Source organism: Tauraco erythrolophus, chromosome 2, assembly GCF_009769465.1.
Source record: "Tauraco erythrolophus isolate bTauEry1 chromosome 2, bTauEry1.pri, whole genome shotgun sequence".
NCBI classification, from domain to species: Eukaryota; Metazoa; Chordata; class Aves; order Musophagiformes; family Musophagidae; genus Tauraco; species Tauraco erythrolophus.
The window spans coordinates 71,844,939-71,872,873 of NC_141466.1; the positions used below are offsets into that span (position 1 = coordinate 71,844,939).

At 58.8% G+C, this 27,935-nt stretch overlaps 1 protein-coding gene across 1 annotated transcript; it reads left to right on the forward strand.

Annotated features, from left to right (window-relative positions):
• On the forward strand, window positions 1-27,448 carry PTK2B (protein tyrosine kinase 2 beta). Its single transcript, XM_086625727.1, has 31 exons — window positions 1-49; window positions 10,906-11,153; window positions 12,734-12,912; window positions 13,047-13,134; window positions 14,170-14,249; window positions 14,399-14,461; window positions 14,724-14,778; window positions 15,552-15,692; window positions 16,060-16,134; window positions 16,233-16,334; window positions 16,735-16,852; window positions 17,064-17,103; window positions 17,194-17,234; window positions 17,593-17,646; window positions 17,977-18,074; window positions 18,168-18,252; window positions 18,740-18,840; window positions 18,952-19,067; window positions 19,936-20,036; window positions 20,264-20,353; window positions 21,080-21,284; window positions 21,778-21,886; window positions 22,018-22,083; window positions 23,235-23,360; window positions 24,071-24,217; window positions 25,009-25,044; window positions 25,331-25,358; window positions 25,721-25,767; window positions 26,108-26,251; window positions 26,836-26,916; window positions 27,005-27,448. The coding sequence occupies exons 1-31, from the start codon at window positions 1-3 to the stop codon at window positions 27,218-27,220; spliced, it is 3,129 nt and encodes a 1,042-aa protein (XP_086481853.1). The 3' UTR covers window positions 27,221-27,448.
• Window positions 27,449-27,935: the final 487 nt, after the last annotated feature.

Below are 27,935 nucleotides of genomic sequence, written 5' to 3' on the forward strand. Positions count from 1 at the left end.
ATGGCGAAGGCCAAGAGGATGCGGCAAGTTCGGCTCTGCACGGCTGCAGGTGAGCCGAAATCAGGTGTCCGCGAGCTTCCCAGTGCTGGACAGGGAAGGGCAGCATCGGGATGCAGATCACCCTCAGGGTTGGAGGTGTCCGAGGACAGGGGGAAGAGGGCAATGGTGCTGCTGTGGGCAGCAGCCGCAGGGGACCTGGGCTGGGGGCTGGGAAAGCAGCGGCTGAATCATTTTGCTTTTTCCCTGGCAGAGTTATTACTCATGAGGGGTAGACGGAGCTGGGAACGTTTCCTGCAGAGCCTTGCTCATGTTTCAAACTGCAACGGTGGCAGACCCCGTGCCATACCCATGTCTCCGCCACCGTGGCATCCTGGCAGGCAGGAAGGGGTAAAACCCAGGATGTCCAGCACAAAAATCCCAGGGAGACCTTTCCCTAGGGAGTCATGGGTCTAAAACTGTTTTTTTTTCCTCCAGAGAGGTGGCAATCCCTCTGGCTTGGTCATGTTTTCCCCTGGGATGGGGCTGAGCGCTGTGCGACAGTGCCAGTGGCTGCGATGCCATCGCAGTGGGGCCACTCAGCTCTGTTTGGGGAAGCGGCTTCAAAGAGGGAAGAGGAACATGACGCGTTGGAGACACAGCTCCCATCAGCCCCTGGGGAAACCTCACAGGACTCAGTGGGGCTTTTCGTTTTGGGGCGGTTTGCTATGTTTCGTGTTAAAAAATGGCAAAAAAACCCCAAAACAGTTTCGACAGAACTTCGGTTCCCGCAGGAACCGAAGCCACGTCCTGGGGGGAGGCTTCACCGTGGCTGTAACCAGCAGTGAGGCGGGTTGGCTGGTGTGCCGGGCTGAGCTGGGATGGCCTCGTTGTGCAAGAAAGACGCCACGGGGGGAAGGAAGTGCTGCAGATTCGGGGACCAGCAGCGTCGCTGTGAGCGGCTGCTCCAGGCGGGCCGGAGGCCACGGTGTCTCTGAGCAAAGAGCCACTTGAAGGCATGAGCAAGGCTCCCTTTGAGTGAAAAAATGGACATTTTTAGGGTGTGAGAACTTGAAAACAGTGGCCCAAAGGCATCTGTTTCACTCCTTTAGACTGGGAAGTTGCACGGTGATGCCCTGCACTACAGAGGTGATTTCCACGAAGGTTTGCAGCATCTCGGCCTGTTAATCAATGGGGGAGAGCTCTGCCTGTCCCCTGCCCGCGTCCCTGCCTGGCAGGGCATCCGTGCATGCCCACGTGGCTCCGCAGTCCCACGCAGTTGCTTGTGCAGCTTCAATAGGCTTCCACGTCAGCAGGAGTGGTGCCACGGGCAAGAGCTTTCCACGGGCAACCTGACCTTCGTCTTGTGTCCTAAGCTGACTCCAGCAAGTATTGCCTGGGGTTCTCTGCCTCAGAGCCTTGTGCAAGTTGCTGTACGCCTGGCCACACTGCACACTGTGCCACGCTGCACACCGTGCTACCTTTCACACCTGCCCATGCTGTGCACTGTGCCACGCTGCACACCCAGCCATGCTGAACACCGTGCCATGCTGCACACCATGCTATGCTGAACACCGTGCCATGCTGCACACCCTGCCATGCTGCACACCCAGCCACACTGAACACCGTGCCGTGTTGCACACCATGCCACGCTGCACACTGTGCTACATTACACACCCGGCCGCACTGTGCCCTGTGCCACATTGCACACCCTGCCACACTGCACGTCCAGCCACGCAGTGCACCCTGCCACGCTACACACTGTGCCACGTTGCATGCCCAGCCATGCTGCACACCTGGCTATGCTGCACACCTGGTCATGCAGCACACTGTGCCACGCTACACACCTTGTCACACTGCACACCCACCCACGCTGCATATCCAGCCACACTGCACACTGTGGTGTGTTGCACACCCAGCTGTGCTGCACACCCTGCCACTCTGCACTCTGTGCCACACTGCACATCTTGCCACGCTGCAAACTGTGCTACACTGCACACTGTGTGCACAGGTGTGCACTGTGCAATGCTGCACACCTTGCCATGCAGCACACTGGCCGTGTGGCACCACGCTGCACACCCTGCAATGCTGCACAATGGCCACGCTGCACACCATGCAATGCTGCACACCCAGTCATGCAGTACACCGGCCACGCTGCACAGTTTGCTACGCTGCACACTCTGCAATGCTGCACACCAGCCACGCTGCACACCATGCAATGCTGCACATTTACCATGCTACACACCCAGCCATGCAGCATGCAGTGGCACACTGCAAACCCCGCCACACTGCACACCGGAGTCTTTTCCTTCCCCAATTCCAGGCGGGTGCTGCTGAGCCAGAGCAGGAGATGCAGCTGCCAGCACTGAGGAAGCCACGCTGCAGGGCTGGGGGGCCTGACGGGAGTCCCCCTCCTGCTCCAACCCACAGCAGGACACATGTCAGGGGAGGAAGAAGAGGAAGAGGAAGGGGGATTGCCTTCGCCTTCCTGTGCCTCTACAGCCGGCAGCAAAATACCTTCATGCATTGCTGGGATCTGGCCTGTCCCTGTGGGGCCCTGCCAGGGCTGCTGCCAGCCCATGGAGAATTTCCACCTGGCAGAAACTGGGACGTTTCGCTGTCTGGTTTTGTCTCCAAAACCCAAAGTGCTGAGGGATTTCAGATGGGAAATCCCCCCCCGCCCATCCCCAAACCTTTGCCTGTGCAGAGATAGCACAAGCTGCTGAGCAGCTCGGCTCTGCAGCGAGAGCATCGGAGACGGGGTGGCCCGAAACGGAGCTGCCCTTTTTCCTCCTGGGACCTACATTCCTGGCCCCAAGTGAAAAAAAACCCTTGAGGAAAAAAAACCCAGGGACCTTGCACTGAAAAAAATTTCAAAATCATCCGATTTGGGGGAGTTCGAGGGGAATAACCATCGTGTTCTAGCCTGTCTGTAGCTCAGGTGGGGCAGGCAGAGGGGTGAAGGCACCTCAAAGGGGTGCACGGCCAATTGCATTGTTCAAACTTCCAAACCTTTACCTTGCTGAGAAAAAGGCTGGAAAAACTTGGCAGAGGGTATAACACCTCCTGGTTTGGTGGCGAGCAGGTCTTGCGTAAGCCCATGCGTGCTAGAAATGACTGCCGAGCGAGCAAATAAAAGGCTTTGTTAACTGATAGCCATTAATTTCCCCCCAAACTCAGCTGAATTCCCCCGGGATATGTGAAATTCCCACGTTTTGCAAAATGTGCCAGGATTGCGGCTCTACAGCAGCCGGTTGCAGCCATATAGGACCGTATAGGTAATATAACGGGTGGTGTGGGACCTGCTAACGAATCATAGAATCATAGAATTGTCTGATTGGAAGAGACCTTCAAGATCATTGAGTCCAACCATTCACCCTGCACTGTCAGGGTCCCTAACACGAGCATGATGAGAGGGCTCCGTGGCGGAGCCCAGCACTTTGGAAAGGGAATAGAGTTTTGAAGCAGGACTCCGAATTAGCTTCTGAGCCGGTGGTTGGTGGTATTTTTACCCAGTGAAGTCGTCCCCATGCGGCATGACTGCGGCCAAGGGCTTTTCCAAGCTGCGGAGAAGCAGTTGGAGCTTGAAATTCCCAGTTGGTGCAGTTTTCTTGGGAAAGCTGAGATAAATATAAGAAGTGGGATGAGCGGTTATGGGGCTGGATGGTTTTGGGAGAGGAGGGACGAGTGTGAGGACCTCGGCGCAGCGATGCCAGCTGCGTGCCATGGCCGATGCCCAGTGCCAGCTCCCTCCTAACCTCAGCCATGGGGTGGGTTTCACACCTCAGACCCTCTGTTTCCCTTTCCCTCCCTCTCCCTGAAGCCAAGCAGGAGCAGCAGCTCTCCTGATTCCCACGGGTTGCCTGGCGACTGGGATGCTTAGCGACCAGGACCCTCCGGCACGCTTCCTGCCGTGCCAAAAAACTGATGCTGCAAGCCCTCGCCTGCTCCGCTCCTTTCTCCCGCAGAAAGGGTATGGGGAAATACGCCCACCCTGTTCCCGGGAAGCTGGTTCCCCTCTCTGAGGGGAGGCTTCGAGTGCTGCTCGGGGGTTATTTTTAGCTCGATGGCGGCGTGTAAGCCTGGTTGGGTTGGTTTGGGGGGGGAAGGTTGAGCCGTGCCGGCCCTCCAGCCCCTTGCCCTGGAGATGGTGTCTCAGCCCCGTTGTCCTCCATCATCCCAGAGGGAGAAGCATCTCCCATATCCCCCCCACAACTACCCCCAAGGGCTTTTGGAGTCCCCCTGGGTCTGATTTTGGGAGCTTTTCCAGGCTATTGGCACCTTGGACCCTTTTCCTTATACCACAGGTGCGTCATTCTCAGCTGGAACAGTGTTGGACCCATTTTGGGTTGTGAAGGTAGAAGAAAAAACACCACCCAATTAATCTTTGAGGTCCCTTCCAACCCAAACCATTCTAGGATTCTGTGATAATTCTGTTATTAATCGTCAGAACGAGTAGGAACCTGGGACTGACCCCCCCTGTACGGTGCAGGATTGCGGCACGGCTGCGGGGCCCCGGGACCTCGGTCTTTTTGTAGGATGAGCTGGAAACCGGATCTCAGAGCCCATCTGTGACCCTCTCTGTGTCCAGCAGCCACAGGCAGCAGGCAGGGGTGTATAAAAAGGCAGCTTTGCCAGCTCAGATGTGAGTTGTTTCTCTCCTGGCATAAAAAAAATGTGGGATTTAGGGTGAATTCCTCTTCCTGCAAAGCCTGGGGCTGCTTGGAGGGGGATCTTTTCCCCCTACAGCCGTGGGATTGCTCCTGGTTGGAGCAGCGTGAAGAAGCCGATGATTCTGGCATGGCCAAGGGGCAACTCTCAGGCGGTTCTGGGAGGAAGATCTCCATTGCAGTGGAGACCAGAAGGGACCATTGGAGTAAATCTTGGGTGCAGAGGCTTGGGGGACAGCCATAGGGCTCCCCTGACCGGGGAGAAGGTGGGCAGGAGGGGTTTGCAGGGGCTCATCACATTGGCCATGGCCAAAAAAAGTGGGGCTGGGAGTCTCTGAGCCCTGCTCCCCAGTGCACCCTCATGGGAGCCTTGCACCAGCATCCCTGGCACCTCAGGGACCGGCACGCCCCAGCTTGGTGTCTCCTCCCCAAGAAGCCACCAGCAAAGCCACCGTCCCCATGTCTTGGTGAGCCCTTCCTCCCCAGATGGTCCTGCCTTGTCCCATCCCCAGCTCCGGATAAACAGGATTGCTCCGCGCCGGGAACACAGAGATCTTTCCCCCGTGCCTGAGTCACCCCCTCCAGCTGAGCTGCCGCGCGTGGGCTTTGACGGCAGCTCTCGCCGTGTGTTATTTCCAATTCCCAGGGGAGCACGTCGCCAGGACTGGGTGCGGGTCACAGTCGCAGCAGCAGGTTGGGAGGTGGGATTTTGGGGGGAGATGGGATGGGGGTAGATGGGATGTGGGAGGAAATGGGATGTGGGAGGAGATGAGATGTGGGTCCATGCTCAGCCCTGCACCTCAAAACCAGTCACACTGATGTTTTCCCAGTCTGAAAAAGGGAGATGCTGGCCTGGGAGAGGGATCCCCCCCCTCCTCCAGGTTCCAGGACGAGGGGTCCTGGGCTGCTCTTGGAGCAGGAAGGGTGGCAGATGGGCAGAAACATGATGGGAGGTGTGGGAGATGATCATCCTCTGCTTTGGGGTGGGTTTGGCTGTCATGGGGAGCTGCTGCACCAAGGGTAGGGGTGTCAGCAGAGAGGGGGTTTGGGGGTTCCTTAACAGAGGGGACAGGGCTTCTGTACCTGCTCCAACTGCAACATCATGTGCGGAGCCCTCGGTCCCCAATCTGCTCCAGCATCACCTGCCCGGGGCCGGGGAATGGGGACAGCAGGACCATCCTGGTACCCTCTAGCCAGCTTCCACCACTGGACCACTCTCCCTGCCGCCATCACTGGAGCTGGGTGAGGCAGATTTGGGATATTTGGGGGAAGGAGAGATATGTCAAGGAGTGCAGCAGGGTGGTGGGACTGCTGGAGAGCACCTATCCCCGCTCCCAGTGATATGGTGGAAAACTCACTGGTTTAGGGGCTGGAGTGTGATGCTGTAGGTGCCACCGCTCCAACTGGGGGAGACCCTGGGCCATTCCCCTGGGAACCGAGGCAATAAAGTCATGAGTTGTATAAATACCTGCATGGACAGGGCAGGCAGCCCCCTGCCATTTAGGGACGCTGGTTCCCGGAGTGACCCAGCCTGGGCTGGGGTCCCTGCGCCAGGACAGGACCACGGGGACGCGGTTTCTCCCAGGACTGCACTTCCCTTGGATGGAGCCGGGATCCAACTTGGTGGCTGCCAAGGGAAGGGGCAGGATGGTTCAGGGTGGGATGCGCTGGGTGCCGGTGTGAGGGATGATGGAGCCCACGGGCCAGAGCAGCCAGACACCCTCCTGGATGGCTGGGCTGAGTCACTGGTCACCATCGTCCTGCAGAGTCCTTGGGTCGAATTCCTCCCGGCACAGGAGCTTCGGGGTCGTGGCATCACTGGGTGGGACCCGGGCGTTGGGGTTTGCAAGAGGAGGGGGACGCAAGCCAGCTGCATCTGCCACCCCACGCTGGGACCACCTGAACTGGTCTCCCAGGTTGGTTGGGCCGTGCCTCAGTTTCCCCACCTACGTAACAGGCTGGAGCAGCCGCTCGCGGCACGTGCATGAGCGTGCCTGCGCGTGGGCCCTGTGCTATGCAAATGCCTCTGCGCACACTTGTCAACCGCAGCAGGAAGTGTCGGCTCCGTCAGAGCTGGCTCAGCACGGGGACGGAGGGGACGGCTGCCTTGCTGTGAGTGCCCCCCTTTCCTCTTGCTGCCCCTTCTCTGGGTGCCCCGGGCTACAATGCTGGGACCGGGACCCTCACCCCGAGAAGGTGGGTGGGAGGCTGAGCACGGGTGAACTCATCATAGGGAGTTGGGGAAGGGGCTCCGCGGGGTGTCGGCGTGGCGTCGGTGTGGCCCTGGGGCAGGATGTGGCGGTGGCCGGCAGCCCAGGTGTGCCTGGCCTTTGGGGCAGTTCTGGGGCAAGCAGCACCTGAGGCACCAAACTTTTCCATGAGCATGGGAGCGACCGGAAAAACTTCCTGGTGTAGGGCAGTGGCGGGACTTGGGATGGGAGGTGGCTCTGAGCTGCCACGGGGACCTTTCGGGGTGTCACCTGCTGGAGTGGGGGCTGATAGGGACACACACACACGCACTCACAGAGGCTGTGGCAGGGGGATGTTGGTGGCAGTGGCAGTGGGGTGAGCTCTCGCTTTCGTTTCCTGGGCTCCTCCATACCAGTGTGCCCCACTGCATCATGCATCTGACACGGTGGGGACAGAACTGGGCTCCCGTGGGACGCGTCCCGGTGCTGGAGGGGAGGCAAGCAGGCACGGGGTGGGGGTACGGGGGGGGCTCGGGCTGCGGCCACGGCCCCTTCTCCAGCCCTGAAGCCGAGAGGCAGAGTATGGCCAGAGCCATGTGGGTCATGTCCCCTCCAGCCACATGGCCCTGGGGACCCTCCGGAGGCTGCATCGCGGGCAGGGTGCAGGCAGGGCACAGGCAGGGTGCCAGCAGGGTGCAGGCAGGGTGTAGGCGGGAGTGAAGGCAGGGTGCTGGCAGGGCGCAGGCAGGGGTGCAGGCAGTGTGCCGGCAGGGTGTAGGTAGGGGTACAGGTAGGGGTGCAGGCAAGGGTGCAGGCAGGGCACAGGCAGGGTGCAGGCAGGGGTGCCAGCAGGGTGCAGGCGCTGCCATCGCTGCGCTCCCCAGCTTTATTTTGGATGGCAAAGCAGGGACATGCAAGGGCAGAGGATGAGCCTCAGGGGTGCAGGGGCTGCGAAATGATGGAGTGCTCGGCTGGAGGGTCTGGGGCCATCCCTCGTGTCCGTGCTGGGCTCCAGGGGACATGGAAAAGCAGGATGGGTCCTTGTTGGTGCTGGCTGCTTCGAGCCCCGTCCGTCTCCAGACACAATGCCGGAGGCGCTGCTCAGGGATGCTCTGTGCAGGGTGCAGGGATGCTCCCCAGCACCGTCACCCATCAATGCGGGGATACGGAGGGGACATCCAGCCCCTGTCCTGTCCCCAACCCCATCCCCAAGGGCTCAGCCCCGGTGCCGCACCGAGAGCGTGAGGGAATGTGTCGTGGGAACGGCACTGGGGGAAGAAAACCGAAAGGGAAGAGAAAGTGGGGAAACAAGAAGAAGAGCCAAAGGGAGATGTCCCGGCGTGTGCTCAGCAACTATCCCTTGGGCCATTGACCCCACCCCATCACCCCCCTGGGACTGGGAAGGTCCCTCTGAAGCCCAGAGGGTTTTTTTGAAATCTTTATTTTAGATATTTCTGGGAAGAGAAGCAATTTGGGTCCCAACCTCTTCTGTGGAGCAGCAAGAGCGGTAGCAAAGCCCAAAGCGGAGCTTTTCTGCATCTGCTGCCGAGCTGGGATGGGGTCAGGGGGAGATATTGCTGATTTTACTGGATACTTTTTTTTACTCAAAAAGCAACAGCTTTTTGAGCCCAGTTGAGCAGGAAACACTCATCCAGCGCAGGGTGATGCTGGACAGCTGCAAGCACAGCTGCGGGCTGGCATCGCTCAGGCATGTCACATCCATGATATTGCCTGCGGGGACGGCTTCGCCGGCGTGACTGGAGACAGGAGAGAGTGAGTAAGGATGTTGTGGCTGTCCTCGCTTCGGCCAGCCCTTGCAACCCGCATGAGGACCTGACTAAAAGCGAGCCGGACAGGGGACTGTTGTGCAAAGGATGTGGGTTGCTGCAAGATCCTCCCAAGATGCTGCTGCAAAGGAAAGAAAAAAAACCAAAACCCCGTGTGAAAACACATATGAACTCACGTGCATGTGCCCGATGGCGTGGCTGGACCCACTGCTGGCCTGTGTTGGAGGTGATGGTGCCCAGCTGCCTTGCTCAGGGCCAAGGTCAGACCCCGGCATCCCACTGCTACCGCAGCAACGCTCCATCGCGGCCACGGGCACATGGAGCCACTTTCCTCATTCCCTTGAAGAAACCTGGAAAACAGTCTGCTGCCAGCAAAACCCTTCGGACGTACCCGAAAGCTCCAGGTTACATTGCCCATATTTTTAGGCCAGTGACTCAGGAGAGTCGACAGAGCTGGAATGGCAGCCCAGCTGCTGCGCGAACGGTGGTGCAAATCAGGGAATCATGAAATAATGGTTTGGGTTGGAAGGGACCCTAAAGATCATCCAGTTCCAAACCCCCTGCTATGGGCCGGGACACCTTCCACTACACCAGGTTGCTCAAAGCCTTATACAATCTGACCTTGAACACTTCCAGGGATGGGGCAGCCACAACTTCTCTGGGCAACCTGTGCCAGTGCCTCACCACCCTCAGAGGGAAGAACTTCTGCCTTTTTAGACAAAGCCCCTCTCCAGCTTTCCTGTAGCCCCTTTAGGTACTGGAAGGCTGCTGGAAGGTCTCCCTGGAGCCTACTCTTCTCCAGGCTGAACAGCCCCAACTCTCTCAGCCTGTCTCCATAGCAGAGGTGCTCCAGCACTCGCATCATCTTTGTGGCCTCCTCTGGACCCACTCCAAGAGCTCCATGTCCTTCTGATGTGATCTTGAAGGTCCCTTCTAACCCAAACCATTCCGTGGCTCTGTGATTCTTTCCATGTTGCAGACCCGGAGTGACACACGTGAGACCTGAAACAGTCCCAGTTTGCAAACAGCTTCTCAGCTGTTTAATCAGTAACTTGAGGGCTGAGCTCAGCTCCAGCTCAGAAGCAGCCTAATGGATGAACTTCCACATTTTGACTGTTTTTTGTTTTTTTTTTATTATCTCTCACCCCAAAAAATCCATTTTGCAGCAGCTCTTTGCAAACCTGAATTTGTCCGGTGCATCTGCCTGTGCCACCTGGATGTTTTTGCTGGCTCCGGCTCTGTGCAAAGCTCCATGTTTTCCTGGGAAGCCGGTGGCCGGGCTGAGACAAACATCTTTGCTCTTAGGAGGTAATGTGAGCTTAGTTTGCCGGGCCTCAGCCCGTACATGTTCAGAGAGGTGAAGAAAGCCCTGTTTCCATCTGAAGAGGAAAAGTTGGGATCCGTTTGGATAATTCAAGACCCACATAACCCTGTTAGACTCTTTTTCTCAGCAAAAGGAGAACTTGAGCCGCATCCCTTCTGGCTCAAATGGCTTTTTTGAGCAGGCTTCTGGGTTTTATCACCTCTAAAAATAAACAAGCAAATCGATACAAGTCGGTGTCACCCTTCCCAGGGAGCGGGAACTTGGCTTGTTCGCCGCGGTTTGCTTTTTATTGTTTTTTTTTGCAAAGCTACCTGCTAAATCCAGCTCGGGTGGGAGGTAATGTGGAACTGCCCGTCCTGGGGAGCCGCAGCCTGAAACCTTCACCTGGGTTTCATGGGGGGGAGGAGGGGGGGGAGGGGAGACAAAATGGTGAGTGCGCTGGGGACACAGAAGTGTTGCTGTGAGGGTGACAAGGACATGGAGATACTGCTCTGGAGATGATGGAGGCACAGAGATTTGGCTCTGGAGGTGATGGGGACACAGATGTATTGCTCTGGAGGTGAGAAGGACACAGAGGTGTTGCTTTGGAAGTGACAAGGACATGGAGATATTGCTCCAGAGATGATGGGGACACAGAGCTATCACTCTGGAGGTGACAAGGACCCAAGACTCTGCTCGGAGCTGGGTTTGGTGTCCCAGTGGTACCCGGTGGCCGTGCACAGCTGGGAGTGTCCGACAGGATGGAGGACACCCTTTGTCCTCTTCTATTTTCTCTTTCCATCTCCGTCTCCATTCATCTCCATCTCTACATCCCTTCCCTCCTTCCCTTCTGGGGTGCCCCGCTGTCCCCATCCCACCCCTGCCTCTCCCATCCCCCTGACCCCCTTCCCACCCCTCAGGGTGACCCTCCCCACCCTCCCCAGGGTCCTCGCCGTGCCAGCGTGTTGTCGTTCCCGCAGGGAAGGGATGCTCAGCCCCTAGCACCCCGGGCGTGGTGAGGATGTCGACCATCCCTGATGCGCTGGGTCGCCCACGGAGCAGCTCGTCTCGCAGCCTGGCCGGGATGCTGGAGGCCACCGTGGGCATGGGGACGCTGGAGATGGACAAGGAGGAGATGCGCATCCTCAAGGTCTGCTTCTACAGCAACAGCTTCAACATGGGCAAGAACTTCAAGCTGGTGAAGTGCCCCGTGACAACGGAGATCCGAGTACGTGGGCAGGGGGGTGGATGGGGCAGGGGAGAGGGGTCCATCAGAGCTAGCCCCCAAAGCCCCGTGGCTGAGAAACACCAAAACCTAGAGAGCAGGGAGGAAATTTGGCCATCTCTGGTGGGTGGGGAGGACTTGGAAAGGGTAAGGGCTTGTCGGCCCCACTGCCGGTTCCTGCAGCGAGGATTGGCCCCAGCTGGTCTCCTTCATGGGTAGCAAAGAGGAGTTTCCAGGCTCTGGTTTATCTCACCCTGGAGAAGACATCCCTGGGCACCGTGGTGTGGGGAGTGATGGGAGGAGTCCAGAGGACAAGTGGATCTGGGACACGATGGTGCCCTGTGGGGCTGGGGCTCAGCCCATGCTGCCGGGAGGAGGCTGGGGACTGGCAGGAGCTGAGTCCCCACCTTTCCTCCATCCCCGCTGACCTGCATGGACACAGGTCCTCCGTGGTGAGGAGGACAGTGACCTTCACAGCCCCGAGCCCTTGGCATCTCCCCGTGGCCACGTCGCGGTGTCACTGCCTGCTTAGGTGCCTGCCACCCCCAGACACCCCGAGGGTGCACCCAGCTCCAAGGCCAGCAGCACCTCTTGATCTCCTGCCCATACTGCCAGCCAGGTCCCTGGTCCTTCCACCCCAGCGGGACTTCTGCACCCAACTTCTACCCTTTGCTTGTGGGGACATGGGGCTGGGAGGACAATGAAGGTGATATTGGTGCCTTTCTATCATGGACATGGTGGCTTTGGGCTGGAAATGTGCTCCTCACCCTTCCTACCTGGAGTCTTGTGGATTCCCAGCTGGGGGAAGGTGTGCTGTGCAGCTCAGGCTCTGCGTTTGGGTGCTGCAGGGTTGGTGTCCACCAGGAGAGATGCACGGCCCGGGTGTGATGGGTGATGCTGTGCCTTCTCATGGGGCGAGTCCTGGGGACGGTGCACTGCAATGAAGTCCTGCTCCCAACGATGCCATGCATCGGGTGTAGCTCAGCTGAGGCATAAGGAAGGATGGAAATCATAGAGTCATGGAATGGTCTGGGTTGGAAGGGACCTTCAAGACCATCTAGTTCCAATCATCTAGTTCCAAACCCCCTGTCATGGGCAGGGACACCTTCCACTACACCAGGTTGCTCAAAGTATCATCCAACCCGGTCTTGAACACTTCCAGGGATGGGGCAGCCACAGCTTCTCTGGGAAACCTGTGCCAGTGCCTCACTGCCCTCAGAAGGAAGAATTTCTTCTTTAGATCTAATCAAAATCTCCCCTCTTTCAGTTCAAAGCCATTGCCTCCTGTCCTATCACTACACACCCGTGTCAAAAGTCCCTCTCCAGCTTTCTGTGATGACCCACCTGGGCTTTTATCCCTGACCAAAACCCCTCTGGGAGGTTGAATGAGACACGTTCAGGCTGTGCGCTGTTGCAGAGCGAGCTGGAGGCATCTTTGGAGGCTTCACATGGAGACTGCTGGGGCTGGTGGATGCATTTTTGGGGACATTTGTGTTGCGGTTGTGGTGTATTTTTTCGTTTTCCTGCTATCTAAAGCTGATCTGGAGATGCTCAGGTCTCAGCCCTGCTCCTTTCCACCCCAGGAAGTGATCAGGTCCATCCTGGTGAGCGGCCGCATCGGGCCCGACATCAAGTTGACTGAGTGCTACGGGCTCCGCCTGAAACATGTGAAGTCGGACGAGATCCACTGGCTGCACCCAGACCTGACGGTGGGCGAAGTGCAGGAGAAGTACGAGTGCCTGCACCTGGAAGCCGAGTGGAGGTAGGACCCGATGGTGCGATGTCCTTCTCCATGTCCCCAAACCCACCCAGGGCGGGGACACGGGAACCACCGAGCCCTGTTATGGGGAAAGCTCCTCCAGCATGATCCTCATGGAGGGACTCTCCCCTTGCCAGGTACGATCTCCAAATCCGCTATCTGCCAGAGGATTTCATTGAGCGCTTCAAAGAGGACAGGACCACCTTGCTCTACTTCTACCAGCAGGTCAGAGGTGGCCCTGGGGGTCTCCTGGTCCCAGCCAGGTTGGCTCTTCAGCCCCCCTGACCCACCCCCCAGCTCCAGGAGGGCTTTTCCTCCTCCCTAACCCAGAAAAAGTCATTCCCAAGAGCCCCAAGACCTTGTATCCCATTTCCTTGTCCCTGGGCTGCTGAGAGGCAGCCTCTGTGGTCCCGTCCTGCTGCTGGATCCATGTGTCTCCATCAGGGACAGCTGGTCCCAACCCCTTCACCCTGCTTCTGCCCCCGCTGCATCCCAGCATGGGATGTGGGAGGTCATGGAGCCTGTGAGCATCCCCTCTGCAGCCCCTGCAAGCACCCCCTGAGAGCACCCCCTGCAAGCGTCCCTTCTGAGCATCCACTGTCTGCATCCCCTGCGAGCATCTCCTCTGAACACCCTGCAAACACCCCCTGAGAGCATCCCCTGCGAGTATCCCCCCTGCAGACACCCCCTGCTAGCATCCCCACAAGCGTCCCCTGCAAGCATCCCGTGAGCATCCCCTGCATCACCCTCTGTGAGTGCTCCCTGCAAACACCCGCTCCTAGCACCTCCTATGAGTGTCCCTTGTGAGCACTCCCTGCAAGCATCCCTTGCAAGCACCCCCTGTAAGCATGCCGTGCAAGCATCCCCTGCCTGCATCCCCTGCAAGCACCTGCTGCAAGCACTCCCTGCCACCATCTCCTGAGAGCACTCACTGCAAACACTCCCTGCATGCATCCTCTACAAGAATCCCCTCCCAGCAGCCCCTGCAAGCATCTGCTGCTTGCATCCCATGCAAGCACCCCTTGCAAACACCCCTGTGAGCACCCCTTGCAAAAAATCCCTGCCAGCATCGCCTGCCTGCATCCCCTGTAAGCATCTCCCGAGAGCACCTCCTGCAAACACTCCCTGCAAGCATCCCCTGCAAATACCCACTGCAAGCATCCCGTGCAAGCATCCCCTGCAGCATCCCCTGTGAGCACCCCCTGCGAGCACCCCCTGCCAGCCACCATTGCACCCCTGAACCCCTATCTTCCCCGGCAGCTGCGGAGCGAGTACATGCAGAGCTACGCCAGCAAGGTGAGCGAGGGCATGGCCCTGCAGCTGGGCTGCCTCGAGCTCAGGTATGTGTCCCTGGGTCCTGCTGCCCCGGGGGGGTGGCACTGGGCATTGAGAGGGTCGGGGTGCGGGGAGGGAGGGAGTTCCCAGCTTCTGCTTTGCCGTGGGGAAGATGCGAGGGCAGGGGCCACCTGACGTCTCCCCGCTCCCGCAGGAGGTTTTACAAGGACATGCCACACAATGCACTGGAGAAGAAATCCAACTTCGAATTCCTGGAGTGAGTGGGCACCCCCTCGTCGCACCCCTAAACCCCCCACCTGGCCACCCGAGCTCATCTTCCTCATTGGGGTGGCTGCAAGGAGACGGGGACCTCTCACCCTGCGCTGGGTGGGAGGGCTTCTCCCCCAGGAGCACCTCCTTGTCCCCCAGCACCCGCTTTTTTTGGTGTGCCCCCATCCCCTCTCCATGGGTGTGCAACTCCCGGGAGCGGGGGTCCCTGTAGGGCCCTTAACGTGCAGGGGGGGAACTGTGCTCTGCAGGAAGGAGGTGGGCCTGGACCTCTTCTTCCCCAGCCAGATGCAGGAGAACCTGAAGGTGAGGGACACGTGCATGGGCAGGGATGCGTGCGCACAGGGCTGGGTGCATGGGTGCGAGGGGCGTAAGCATGCATGGAGATGGCTGAGGGTGCATCTAAGCGTGCACGTGGATTTGCACGCTTGTGAAGATGTATCTGCATGCACACACGTGTATCGGCGCACATACGGGGCAGCAGTGCGCACACGTGGGTTTGCACACACGTGTCCATGCACACCTGCCCGCGCTCGTGGAGCTGTGCACGCGCTCGTGAAGGCGTGTCTGCCCGTGCGTGTGCATTCACACACATGGCCGTGTGTGCTCCTGCTTGTACCAGTGTGCACAGGTGGATTCGCGTGTGTGGGCACGTCTGCTCGCACACGAAGGTGTTATTTGCACACGTGTGCATACGCACGCATGTATATCCGTGCAGATGTATGCGTGCAGGCACATCTGCTCGCACGCGTGATGACGCATCTGCACGCACACACATGCATGTATGTGTGCACACACGTGGCTGTGTGTGTGCACACTGCTATGAGTGCACATCTGTCCGCACTCGAGTGCGTGTGAGTGAGCACACACCCACGGAGGCACGCGCACACGCGCGGACATGCATGTGTGTGCGCACAGATGCATGAGCATATTCATGTTTGCAAGTGAGTGCACGCGTGTGTGTGTGCTTGTGTGCATGTGTGTGCTTGTGTGCATGTGTATGCCGTGTGCGTGCCTGTGTCCATGTGCAGCTCGCTCCCTCTGCACCTGGCACATGAGAGTGGCCACTGTACCCGTAGCCCAAGCAGTTCCGGAAGATGATCCAGCAGACCTTCCAGCAGTATGCGCTGCTGCGGGAGGAGGAGTGCATCCTCAAGTTCCTGCACACCCTCTCCACTTTTGCCAACATTGACCAGGAGAGTTACCGCTGCGAGCTCATCGTGAGTGCGCCCAGTGGGGTGGGGTGGGGTGAGGTGGGATGGGATGGGATGGGATGGGATGGGATGGCTGCAATGACCATGAAATGGTGGAGTTCAAGATCCTTAGGGTGGTGAGGAGAACACTCTTCAAACCATGTCCCTTCTCCAAATCATCCCTTTACCAAACCATCTCCCTTCTCCAAACCATCTCCCCTCTCCAGCCATCTCCTCTCTCCAAACCATCCCTTCTCCAAACCCCTCTGGGAAGGTGATTTTTTCCCAGAGTGTCTCACACATTGCAGCAGGTTGAAGGGGATGACGGATCTGGCTCTGGGAGTACATCCCCCTCTCCCCCAAATTTACATCCTCCTTCTGCTGTCCCCTCCAGCAAGGGTGGAACATCACGGTGGACCTGGTCATTGGACCCAAGGGGATCCGGCAGATGACAAGCAAGGAGGCCAAGGTATGGCAGGGGGGTTGGATGCTGGATGGGAAGTGGGGTGGGGGCTGCTCTTTAATTAGTGATTAAAGTCGAGGCTGGGGCTCTGTCTCTCTCCCCAGCCCACCTGCTTGGCCGAGTTCAAGCACATCAAGTCCATCAAGTGCTCCAGCGTGGAGGAGGGCCAGGCTGTGCTGCAGCTGGGGCTCAGCAGCACCCCCCAGGTGAGGAGGCAGTGGGGGGGTGCCTTGGGTGCCGGGGGGTGTGGGTGGAACAAAGGGATCTCCCCTGGTGCCGTGGGGTGGGATTGCATCCCTGTGGGTGAGGTGAGACTCGGTGGATGGAGACCTCCTGCCTCCAGCTGTGGCCAAGGGGACATTGTTCCCCAAAAGGGGCACATCTGGGGTGCCCCTGCCCCAGGGGCCTACCCCTGCCCAGGGGTGGTTTGGTGCTGGGCGTGTTGGCTGGGGTGTCGCAGGGTGCTGGGAAGGACAGTGCTGGAGAAACCGGGATCCGTGGCAGAGCAACCCCAACGTGGAGAGAAGGGGAGACCCCCCCATCCTAGCATTCCCCTGCCCCAGTCCTGGCCTCACCCATCCCCCCCGTCACTGCCGTCCCCCTCAGTCCCTAGCCATCAAGACAGCATCTCTGGCCGAGGCGGAGAACATGGCAGACCTCATCGACGGCTACTGCCGCCTGCAAGGGGACTTGGAAACCTCCCTTATCGTCTTCCCCAGGAGAGGTGAGCACCTTGGGGGGGCACCGGCCCCAGCAGGGTGCCCACCCTGAGCCCTTCTCCATGGCCACTGCATCACCCGTGGCTTTGGAGTGACCCCAGCTGAGACCCGCCAAACTCACCGCACAAGTGGTGGAGGCTTTGCTGGGGGATCCCAGCACCCATCGAGCGCTGGTGGGGGTGGCCGAGAAATGACCATCTGCTCTGCTCTCCACAGAGAGGGAGAAGAGGATCAGCCTGCCCCAGATCCCGGCCCCGTGAGTAGCGCCTGGCCCTGGCACGGGGCTGGGACCCCCCGAGTCCCCCCAAATCACCCTCCCTGACCCCCACCTCCTCCCACCCCACAGGCACCTGGAGGAGAGGACGCTGTCGGACAGCATAAGCATGGGTGAGGTTTTGGGGTATCTCCTCCCTCCCCAGCAGCCCAGGGGGTGCAGGCAGGGCTGAGGGACATCAAGATTTGGGAGACACAAGGATTTAGGGGACACCAGGATTTGGGGGACACCAGGATTTTAGGGACACCGATCCACTGGGATTCGGGGGTTTGGTGGAGCTGGACATCCCCAGCCCTTTGCTTGGGGGTGGAGATGCAGCCGAGCATGCCAGGGGAGGGCCAGGTTGGCATCCCGCCAGCCGCAGTCCCTGCGGGAGCTGCTCCAGGCTGCGTGGCCAGACCCCCTGGACATGCTGGCAGAAGCCCCCCGTGCCCGATGCACTGCCTGACTGCACCCTGCCTCTTGCCCCAGACTCCGACATTTACGCTGAAATCCCTGATGAGTCCTCAAGACCGCGGTCTGCAGGTAGGTGCCAACCCTCCGGCTGCCCTCTTGCCCATCTCCCACTACCCCAACCAAGCTCTCCCACCTCCTCCTGCCCACCCCGACCTCCCACCCCAGCCCCACCAAAGCTGGGTTACAAGGTTTTGCCTGCCATGGCAGGCTGGTGGAAGGGGCTGGAGGAGCTGGGCTCGCCCCTGGCCATGAGGCAGGACCTGGAGGTCCAAGCCCAGGGGGTGGTGGAGAAGATTGGGATCGCCAACATCTTCAGCTTAGCATGAGGGTGGGTAGGGGCACCAGCAGCTTCCCACCCACTGGCACTGCCATCTCTGTCCTGCTCCTCTGGCCATGAAGTCCAGCACTATGGGATCTCCCGGGAGGACATCACATTGGGCAGGATCCTTGGAGAAGGCTTCTTCGGAGAGGTCTACGAGGGGATCTACACCACCCCGGTGAGCATCCTGCCCTCTCCCTGCCCTGCCTGCCTCCTTGGTGGCCAGGGGGAGAAGGCTAAAGCAGCCCCCCACCCCTCCTTCTCCTTGCAGAAAGGGGAGCGGGTCAACGTGGCTGTGAAGACCTGTAAGAAGGACTGCAGCCTGGAGAACAAGGACAAGTTCTTGAGTGAAGCGGGTACGCCAGGGCAGTCCTGCTGCCTTTTGTGGTGGACGGGACAGAGGACAGATTGAGGGACCTGCCATGGTGGGGTGTTAGGGCCAGGATGGGAGAGCCCTGCCCTGGCATATTCTGGTCCCTGCTGGGGACAAATTGCAGGACAGAGCAAAAGGAAGATGTCCCATGTCCTCACCCCTGTGATGAGGCTGTTCTCCAAAACACCTGGTTTATGGGAGGGATGGCTACTGGGGTGGGGGAGGTTGGAGAAAAGCTACGGAATCCTTGGATGAGAGCAGACGGACACCATCGGGATGTAGATCCCTGAGGAGCTGGAAACCAGGAGCCTCAACCCCATTGGGGATGTACTGGGCTATCGCTGGCAATTCCTCCTGCTCTGTCTCTGGCTTCATGGCAGAGACCTGCTCGTAGGAGCCCCAGGACAGGGGTCTGGGCTCCTGGAGGGAGTCCCCCCAGTTGCGGGGTGTCTGACAGCATCTTCCCGCAGTGCTGATGAAGAAGCTGGACCATCCCCATATCGTGAAGCTCATCGGCATCGCGGAAGAGGAGCCCACCTGGATCATCATGGAGCTCTATCCCTACGGAGAGGTGAGCGAAGTCCCACCGCTGGAACCCGTCCCGTCCCATCCTATCCCACCACCCCCCTTCCTGCCTCTGCACGGTCTCTGAGCCCCCCCAACCCTGTTCATGCCGTTGCAGCTGGGACAATACCTGGAGCAGAACAAGCACTGCCTTGCCGTGCCCATCCTCATCCTCTACGCGCTGCAGATCAGCAAAGCCCTGGCCTACCTGGAGGCCATCAACTGCGTGCACAGGTAGGGCTGAAGGGAAAGGACAGTGAGGCTGATGAACTATTTTTTAAACAGCTGGGGGAAGTCTCGTGCTCACTAGCCCTTGTCCTTGTGGGTGACTTTAACCTATCGGATGTCTGCTGGAAGTATAACATGGCAGTCAGAAAACAGTCTAGGCAATTCCTGGAGTGTGTGGAGGACAACTTCCTATTGCAACTGGTCAGTGAATCGACTAGAGAAGGTGCTCCCCTAGACCTGCTGTTTGTGAACAGAGAAGGTCTTGTGGGAGATGTGATGGTTGGAGGATGCCTGGGGCATAGTGACCATGAGATAATAGAATTCTCATTTCTAGGGGAAGTTAGGAGGGGGAGCACTAAAACGGCCAAGCTGGACTTTGGGAGAGCTGACTTTGAACCTGAATTCAACTGATTCAGGTTGGATGTTAGAAAGAATTTCTTCTCTGAAAGGGTTGTCAGCCACTGGAATAGGCTGCCCAGGGAGGTGGTTGAGTCCCCATCCCTGGATGTGTTTAAGAAAAGGGTGGATGAACTACTTAGGGATATGGTTTAATGGGAGATTAAGGACAGTTGGACTGGATGATCTCTAAGGTCTTTTCCAACCTAGAAAATCTATGAAATCTATGAAAAGGAGCCAGGTGGGATGCAGGGAGAGACAGGAGACAGCAGGGACTGCAGCAGCGGGTAACAGGCAGGTGGGGAGCAGGAGCGGGCAGAGGCAGAAGCTGGCAGCATCCTTTGCTGCAGACCCTTTTTGCCTACCTTTCTCCCTCTCATCACCATCCCTTCTCCCTCTCTTCTCCATCCCTTCTCCATCCGTTCTCCCCATCCCTTCTCCATCCCTTCTCCCCATCCAAGAGTCTCTCTCCTTGCAGGGATATTGCTGTGAGGAACATCCTTGTGGCCTCCCCGGAGTGCGTGAAGCTGGGCGACTTCGGCCTCTCCAGGTACATCGAGGATGAGGAGTACTATAAAGGTGAGGCCTGCGTGACGGGGCTGGGGCTCGTTCCAGCCCTCTGAGGTCGGAGCATGGATTTCTCCGGACAGCAGAGCTGGCATGCAACAGGGCTCCCTGCAACAGCAGGACGGGGTGGTGGGAAGGGGCTGGGGTGAGACCGTGGTGAGACCTCGCTGCCCTGCCTGCGCTGGGGTGGCTCCATCCCTCCTGCAGTGAGCACGGCCACCCCCTGTCTCTCCTTCCAGCGTCTGTCACCCGTCTCCCCATCAAGTGGATGTCACCCGAGTCCATCAACTTCCGCCGCTTCACAACAGCCAGCGACGTCTGGATGTTCGGTGCGTGGTGGGACAGGGCCGGAGCAGGGTCCCAGGCATCATCTGCCTCCTGTGGCGTCATTTTAGTGCACAAGGACAATTGGATCAATATCCATCAATATCCATTAGATCTAAGGAAGAAATTTTTTCCAATGAGGATAGTGAGGCACTGGCTGCCCAGAGGAGTTGTGGCTGCCCCATCCCTGGAAGTGTTCAAGGCCAGGTTGGATGAGGCTTTGAGCAACCTGGTGTAGTGGAAGGTGTCCCTGCCCATGGCAGGGGGGTTGGAACTACATGGTCTTTGAGGTCCCTTCCAACCCAAACCATTCCATGATTCCATGATTCTATGACAAATCCCGCTCTGGAGTGGGGGGGTTATCCCAGTCTTACCCTTCCTCCTCCTCTGGTGTATTCCAGACAGTCAAGAGGCTGAGTTAAAGTCTGTTCCCTGCAAATATCCATCTCCCTGCCTGTCAGCCCATCCCCATGGCCTCTGGCCTTATCTGTCCCTCCCCAACAGCCCTATGGCCAGCAGCAACCAGGAGCTGGGCTCCTGGCAGCTCCCAGGCAGAGCAAGCAGCTCTTTCCTCTGCGGTTTTTCACCCAGGGAGCAGAAAATCTGAGCAGCCAAGTGACCTGACGTCACGCAGCGAAGCGCAACGTCGCCCCAGGTCCCTGAAAGCCCAAGTGAGGGGCTAGTCCCGCAGCTCCAAGCCCCAGTTGAGGTCCTTCTCATTGCTCCTGCAGCCGTGTGCATGTGGGAGATCCTGAGCTATGGCAAACAGCCCTTCTTCTGGCTGGAGAACAAGGACGTGATCGGGGTGCTGGAGAGGGGCGACCGCCTGCCCAAGCCTGACCTCTGCCCACCCGTCCTCTACACTCTCATGACGCGCTGCTGGGACTACGACCCCAGCGAAAGGCCCAAGTTCAAGGACTTGGTTTGCAGCTTGAGGTGAGCAGGGAGGCGGTGGGGTTGGCCTGATGGTGGGCTGGGGGTGGTCTGTGGTTCAATGGACCCTTCTCCACCCCAAGTGAGATGTGAAGGCCAGCGAGTGAAGGAAGAAATGAAGCCATGCAAGATTTTGGGTCTGGAGTTTTCTGGCCAAGTCCCAGCTCAAAGGACTGTTTGAGACCATTTGAACCCACCTACCCTGGGAAGGGGTGAGGGTGGTGACTGGGCTGACGTGGAAATGCTTTGCGTCCTAGGGAAGGGTCTTGCAGGAGAGTCCTGACCCCACATCTCACCAGGGCCAGCCGTGGTGGAGCTGGTGTGGCCAACCAGGACCATGCTTCGTCCTCCCAGTCCTTTCCCCTTTGCTCTTCCCATCCCTCCTTGCTCTCTCGTGTTTTCTGTGGCTCATCCAGCTCAAGCATCCCCATGCTCCAGGCTACAGGAGACATGCCAACGCTCCCCCGGGGCTGTCACCCTCCTTTTTCCCTTGCAGTGACATTTACCTGATGGAAAAGGATTTGGCCAAGGAGCGGGAGAGGAACAACCGCCACCGGCCTCCCAAAATCATGGAGCCGACGTCCTTCCAGGAACCACCTCCGAAGGTGAGGAGAGCCCTTGTGGGCAGCAAGGGCAGGTTCATCTCCCTGCCTCCACCCAATGGTGGGTGCTGCAGAAGCGGGACCTCCCCAGTCTCGCACCCACCATGCCATTCTCCCTCCTCTGGTCCCCACAGCCCAGCAGACCCAGGTACAAGCCACCACCTCAGAGCAACCTCCTGGCTCCCAAGCTGCAGTTTCAGGTAAAGTTGCACAGCCAAAGCATCCTGCAAGGACCTGAGTGAAAGGGTTGATGCCAGAGACCCCTGCCTGGAGCTCGAGCTCTTGGAGGCTCATGTATTTGGGGGCTCCGAGGTACCCCCATGTCACCACCGAGTGCCACGCACTGCCTTGCCTGCAGGGCACCGCACCGCTCGGGGCTCAGCCCTGCCCTGCCCTGCCTCATCTTTTGTCCACCCCTGGGAGCTGGCAGAGAGGCTTTTGTCCCAGGGAAGGGGACTTTGCACACTTGGCCAGGAGGAGAGGAGGTTTACTGGTCTGTGGTGGTGTCAGGGGCTCAGTTTGGCCACCCGGCGGGAGCTCAGGTCACCCCCTCAGCAAGGACCGGTACTGGTCCCTGCAGCATCAGGGTAAAAGCCTCAAGAGAGAAGGACGTGGAGCTGTTGGAGTGGGTCAGAGGAGGCCACGAAGATGATGCGAGGGCTGGAGCACCTCTGCTATGGAGACAGGCTGAGAGAGTTGGGGTTGTTCAGCCTGGAGAAGAGAAGGCTCTGGGGAGACCTTCCAACAGCCTTCCAGTACCTAAAGGGGCTACAAGAAAACTGGAGACGGGCTTTGGACAAGGGCGTGCAGTGACAGGACAAGGGCAACGGCTTTAGACTGATAGAGGGGAGATTTTGATGAGATCTAAGGAAGAAGTTTTTTACAATGAGGGTGGTGAGGCACTGGCACAGGTTGCCCAGAGAAGCTGTGGATGCCCCATCCCTGGAAGTGTTCAAGGCCAGGTTGGATGAGGCTTTGAGCAACCTGGTGTAGTGAAGGATGTCCCTGTCTATGGCAGGGGGTTTGGAACTAGATGATCTTTAGGGTCCCTTCCAACCCAAACCATTCCATGATTCTAAGAGCAATCATTTCGGGTGCTCTTTTGGGGCCAGCCTGCCGCGCAGGAGGTCTCAAGCCTGTGCTCAGGGTGAGGAAGCGCCGAGCAGGGAAGAATGTCCCGATCCCGCTGCACAGACAGGCACACAGGCAGAGGCTACTCCTGGTGCAAAAGCCGCTTTCCCCCGCCTTGTCTGCTCCGTCCATCCGTCTGTCCGCACTAACACCCTATGGCCTTGTTTTGTGCCCGCGTCGCCCTGCTGCCTGTCCCCCCCCACCCCTTGCCCACTCGCAGGTGCCCGAGGGTCTGTGTGCCAGCTCGCCTACGCTCACCAACCCCATGGAGTACCAGTCTCCGGCCACCTCCCTGCACACCCCTCCGCTCAACCGCCACAACATCTTCAAGCGCCACAGCATGAGGGTAAGAGAAGCCATCCCACCCTGTCCCGCTGCATCTGGGGACATCCTGGACCAGAGACACCTCATCCCGGGCACACCAGGGACCTGAGCAGGACGCTCACCCCGCCATGCTCCACTCTGTGCTACTGCCTCTGCTGCTTCCAGCTCAATGTTGCTCTCAATCTGGCTGCGGGAGGGCCAAATCCTGGAGAGATGGATGTCTCCAGCCCCCCGCCATGCATGTTTGCACACACGTCCCGGTGAAGGCGCGTTGGTGGATGAGCAGCGGGCACAGCGTCCCCAAAAATGGGCAGGGGACAGGTGGCTGCCCCTCCGCAGGGCTTTGGGTCGTCTCGTTGTTCTCAACGCCATCGCCCAAAATGCTGGCACTGGTTCGTAGCCTGAGCGTAGTCGCTCTGTCTCCCAAATCAGAGCTGGGTGTAGGAGTGCGTCCTGCGCGGCTCTGCCCGGCACACTGGCATTGGCACCATGGGTGCAAAAAGCTGCTCCCCAAATCAGTGCCCACAGAAAGCGCCGGGACGTGGTGGAGGGTGATGCCGGGACGCGATGGTTTCCTTTCCCAGTTGGAAACCCAAGCACTCCAAATTCGATCTGGGGACTGGCGCATGGCTTGCATGCGCGAGTGCAGCTCTGGCTCCCATGCCAGAACTGGGGAGAGGGAGCTCTGACTCCTGACCCCCCACCCTGGTCACCACCGGCTCTACACCCCAGGAGGAAGATTTCCTCCGTCCCAGCAGCAGGGAGGAGGCTCAGAAGCTTTGGGAGATCGAGAGGCTGAAGATGCAGCAGGTCCTGGACAAGCAGCAGAAGCAGATGGTGGAGGACTACCAGTGGCTGCGGCAAGAGGAGAAGTCCCTGGTGAGTGGCCTCGGGCCGCCTCTGGCTCTTGCATCCTCGTGGAGGTGGTGGAAGAGCCACAGCAGCCATTGAGGTTCCTCTTCATGGCTGGAAAAGCCCGTTTTCCTTGGAGGATCAGATCCTCCAGCAGCCAAACCTTTTGCACCTCTTTATTTTCCAACTCGGTAGAAATCTCACGGTGCTGCTTCATTTCAGAATGAATATTTCAAAACTTGGGCAAATTTTAGATAGTCGCAATTGTGTCTTAACAAGCTTTTACAAAGCTTTGGAAATAAGGGCTGGAGGTCACTCACGTGTGGCTGATCCATCAGCTCAGAAGGCGACAGCAAATCTTCTATTTGGTGGACTGAAGGCAGGCGGTAGAGTGAGGTCCACCTCCCTCCTCCCTCCTCCCCTCGCCCCAGCGCTGCCGGGCACCGAGTGGCTGCAAACACCTGCTTCAGTTAGACTGCATTTTTTTTTTTACAGCAACAGTTTGAGGTTTCTGGTAGCCCAGGAGCAAGCAGAGGGGATGGGATGGGATGGGATGGGACCAGTGATGGACACGAAGCCCCTTCCCTTCTCAGAGCAACAGTTTGAGGTTTCTGGTAGCCCAGGAGCAAGCAGAGGGGATGGGATGGGATGGGATGGGATGGGACCAGTGATGGACACGAAGCCCCTTCCCTTCTCAGACCCTGCCGAGGGGCCTTCCTGTGATGTGTTTCATGAGTCTCCCACAAATCAGGAAAATCCCTTTTTTTTTCCCATTCTTTCTTTCCATGCCCCTTACAAAGCTTCTTCCCCCTTTACAGGACCCGACGGTGTTTATGAACAACAACCCTCCTCCGGTGAGTGGTGCCGGCCTTGGAGAGACGGGGTCAGGGCGTATTTGGGTGCAGGGGGTCCTTCTCCTGGGGTGTCTAGAGAGCCCCATTTGCTTTGGCACCATCAGTCGATAGCAATTTATAGCCGTGCCCTTCGCATTGGGGAAATTAAGCTGCAGACGTTAGTGGGGTGAAGTCCTGGTGGTCTGGAGGTCCCCACCAAAAGCCCTGGGAAGGCAATGCCTCCTCCCTCTTCATTGCCTCCGGCCTGGATTTTGTGCCTCTTATTCGCTGTTTCTTCCCTCCGCAGCTGCTCCCGGAGAAGGAGACAGATTACAGTGAGTGCCCATGGCTGCCCCTGGCCCTCACTTTGGGCGTGCAAGCGGGGAGCCCTGCACTGAGCTGCGAGGAGCCGTATCTCTCCCAGCTTTGGGATCCTCCATGAATCCCAGATGATGGGGAGCAGCTTTGCCTGCCCTAGGAGGGGGGTCTGCCTGTCCTGGGCATGGCGGTCAGAGGGGGTCTGACCCTGCGGGGAGGTGACACGGCTGGGGTGGGTCAGGGTGTCCAGCCACAGTGGGACACACTGCTCCAGGGTGGTGCGGGATGTGGTGCGGGTCCCAGGGGTCTTGCAGCATGCCCGTGTGTACCAGGGAACAGCTGGAGTGACTCTCTTTCCTTTCCCTTACTGATGGCATAGCGGAGTTCACGGGGCCCCCCCAGAAGCCTCCAAGACTTGGGGCACAGGTAAGACCTCCCTGGGTTGGGCCACCACATCCCTGGTCCTCTTCCTCCATCTCCACTGTCATGTTCCTCCTCGTCCACCTCCATCATAGAATCACAGAATGGTTTGCGTTGGAAGGGACCTGAAAGATCATCTAGTACCAACCCTCCTGGTCGTCCTTCTGCATCTGCAGGATGGGATTTTTCTGACTTCCCCAGACCCCAAAGGAGTCAGACAGACCCAGCAGCATGGGGGTCACAGGTGGGAGGTGGATGGGTCTGGCCAGGGCTCCCCACAGGTGCAGATTTTCCCTCCTTGCCCCCTCGGTCCGTCTGATCCTGTTGTGCCCCTGTTCCCCAGCAGTCCATCCACCCGGCCCCCACCGCCAACCTGGACCGCACAGATGACACGGTGTACAGCAATGTAATGGACCTGGTGCGGGCCGTGCTGCAGCTGAAGAACGAGATCAGCCTCCTGCCCCCAGAGGGGTACATCCTTGTGGTGAAGGTAGGGAGGGGGCAACTCCAGGGGAACAGGAGAGGGAGTTGGGAATGAGTCTGCTGAGTGACTCCCACCAAGCATCCTTCTCAGGAAGGTCATGCACATGTTGAAGGGAGTATTTCCAGCACTCCCTGCTCCTCCGTTGAGTCCTTGGATCAACAGTGGGAGAATTTCCAACATGTCCTGTGCCTCCACTGGGTCCTTGGGTCAATGGTGGGAGCATTTCCAGCACTCCCCACTCCTCTGTTGGGTCCTTGGATCAACAATGAGGGAGTTTCCAGCATGACCTGCTTCTCCATTGTGTCCTTGGGTCAACGATGGGAGAGCTTCCAGCACACCCTGCTCCTGCATTGAGCCCTTGGGTCAATGATGGGAGAGCTTCCAACACGCCCTGCTCCTGTGTTGGGTCAATGGTGAGAGCATTTCCACCACTTCCGGCTCCTCCACTGAGTACTTGGGTCAATGATGGAGAGTCCCACCATGGCTTTCTCCCAAATGGGATCTTTGACTCAGCAGCCCAGACTATTCCCATGCACCACTTGCCCATGCCTGTGTCCGGAGCCATCCTAACCCTGCCGCTCTCCCTGCAGAACGTGGGCCTGTCCCTGCGGAAGCTGATCGGGAGCGTGGACGAGATCCTGCCCGTCCTGCCTGCTGCCTCCCGCACCGAGGTAGGACCAGGGAGGGGGGAGAGGGGTCCGGTGTGGGGTCAGGTGCTGGTGGCACCCCTATCTGTAACTCCTTGTGTGTCATGGCCAGATTGAGGGCACCCAGAAGCTGCTCAACAAGGACTTGGCTGACCTGATCAACAAGATGCGCCTGGCGCAGCAGAACGCCATCACCTCGCTGAGCGAAGAGTGCAAGCGGCAGATGCTGATGGCCTCCCACACCCTGGCCGTGGACGCCAAGAACCTCCTGGATGCCGTGGACCAAGCCAAGGTCCAGGCCAACCTGGTGAAGCTGTGCTTGGAGTGAGGGCAGGGAAGGAGAAGGGGTGGGGAAGGGAAGGAGGAGAAGGGGCCGCCGCGCTCCAGTCGGCAGAGATGGGAGGAGAACGTTGCAGAGGAGCTGGCTTCTGTGTGTCTCCCGTGGCCTTGCCGCCCTGCCCTCTCTGTCCCCCGCCCCCTCCTGCAGCCGCTCGTGTCTTTAGCGTTGTCTCGTCGGTCTTCTGCAGAAGGGAGGCATCTGGTCACTCGTCCCTGGAAAGGGTTGGGGGGAACTTGGCCGTCCCTGAGGGTGGCTGAAGATCCCCCTGGCTCAGCGGCTCCCTGCTCCCCAGCTCCAGCAGGTCCATGTGTCCGTCCCTTGGCCCCTCTGAGGACGAACGGCCGCGGGCGGCGTGTTGCAACGGGGACCTGGACCCTGCTTTTCACTGTGGGGAGCCGGGGGACGCAGCGGCTGGGGGAGCTGGCATCATGGGGGGCCGCGTGGGCATCCCCGGGGACCATTGGAGCGGTGGCCGGAGGGAGGGACTCTGCGTTTCCTTGCACAATGTATAGAAGAGTTTATTTAATGACGGGAGGTGGGTCCATGCTTCGTGGTGGAGCTGGTTCCGGTGCCCGCGGTTGGAGTGTGCCCAGCCCCAAGCCTGTGGAGCACGGGAGGGGTGGGACACCATGGACCACAGCCTTCGGTGACACAAACCAGGAGAACGGTGCCTCTTCCAGCTGAGTTTTCTCTGAGCTGCTCT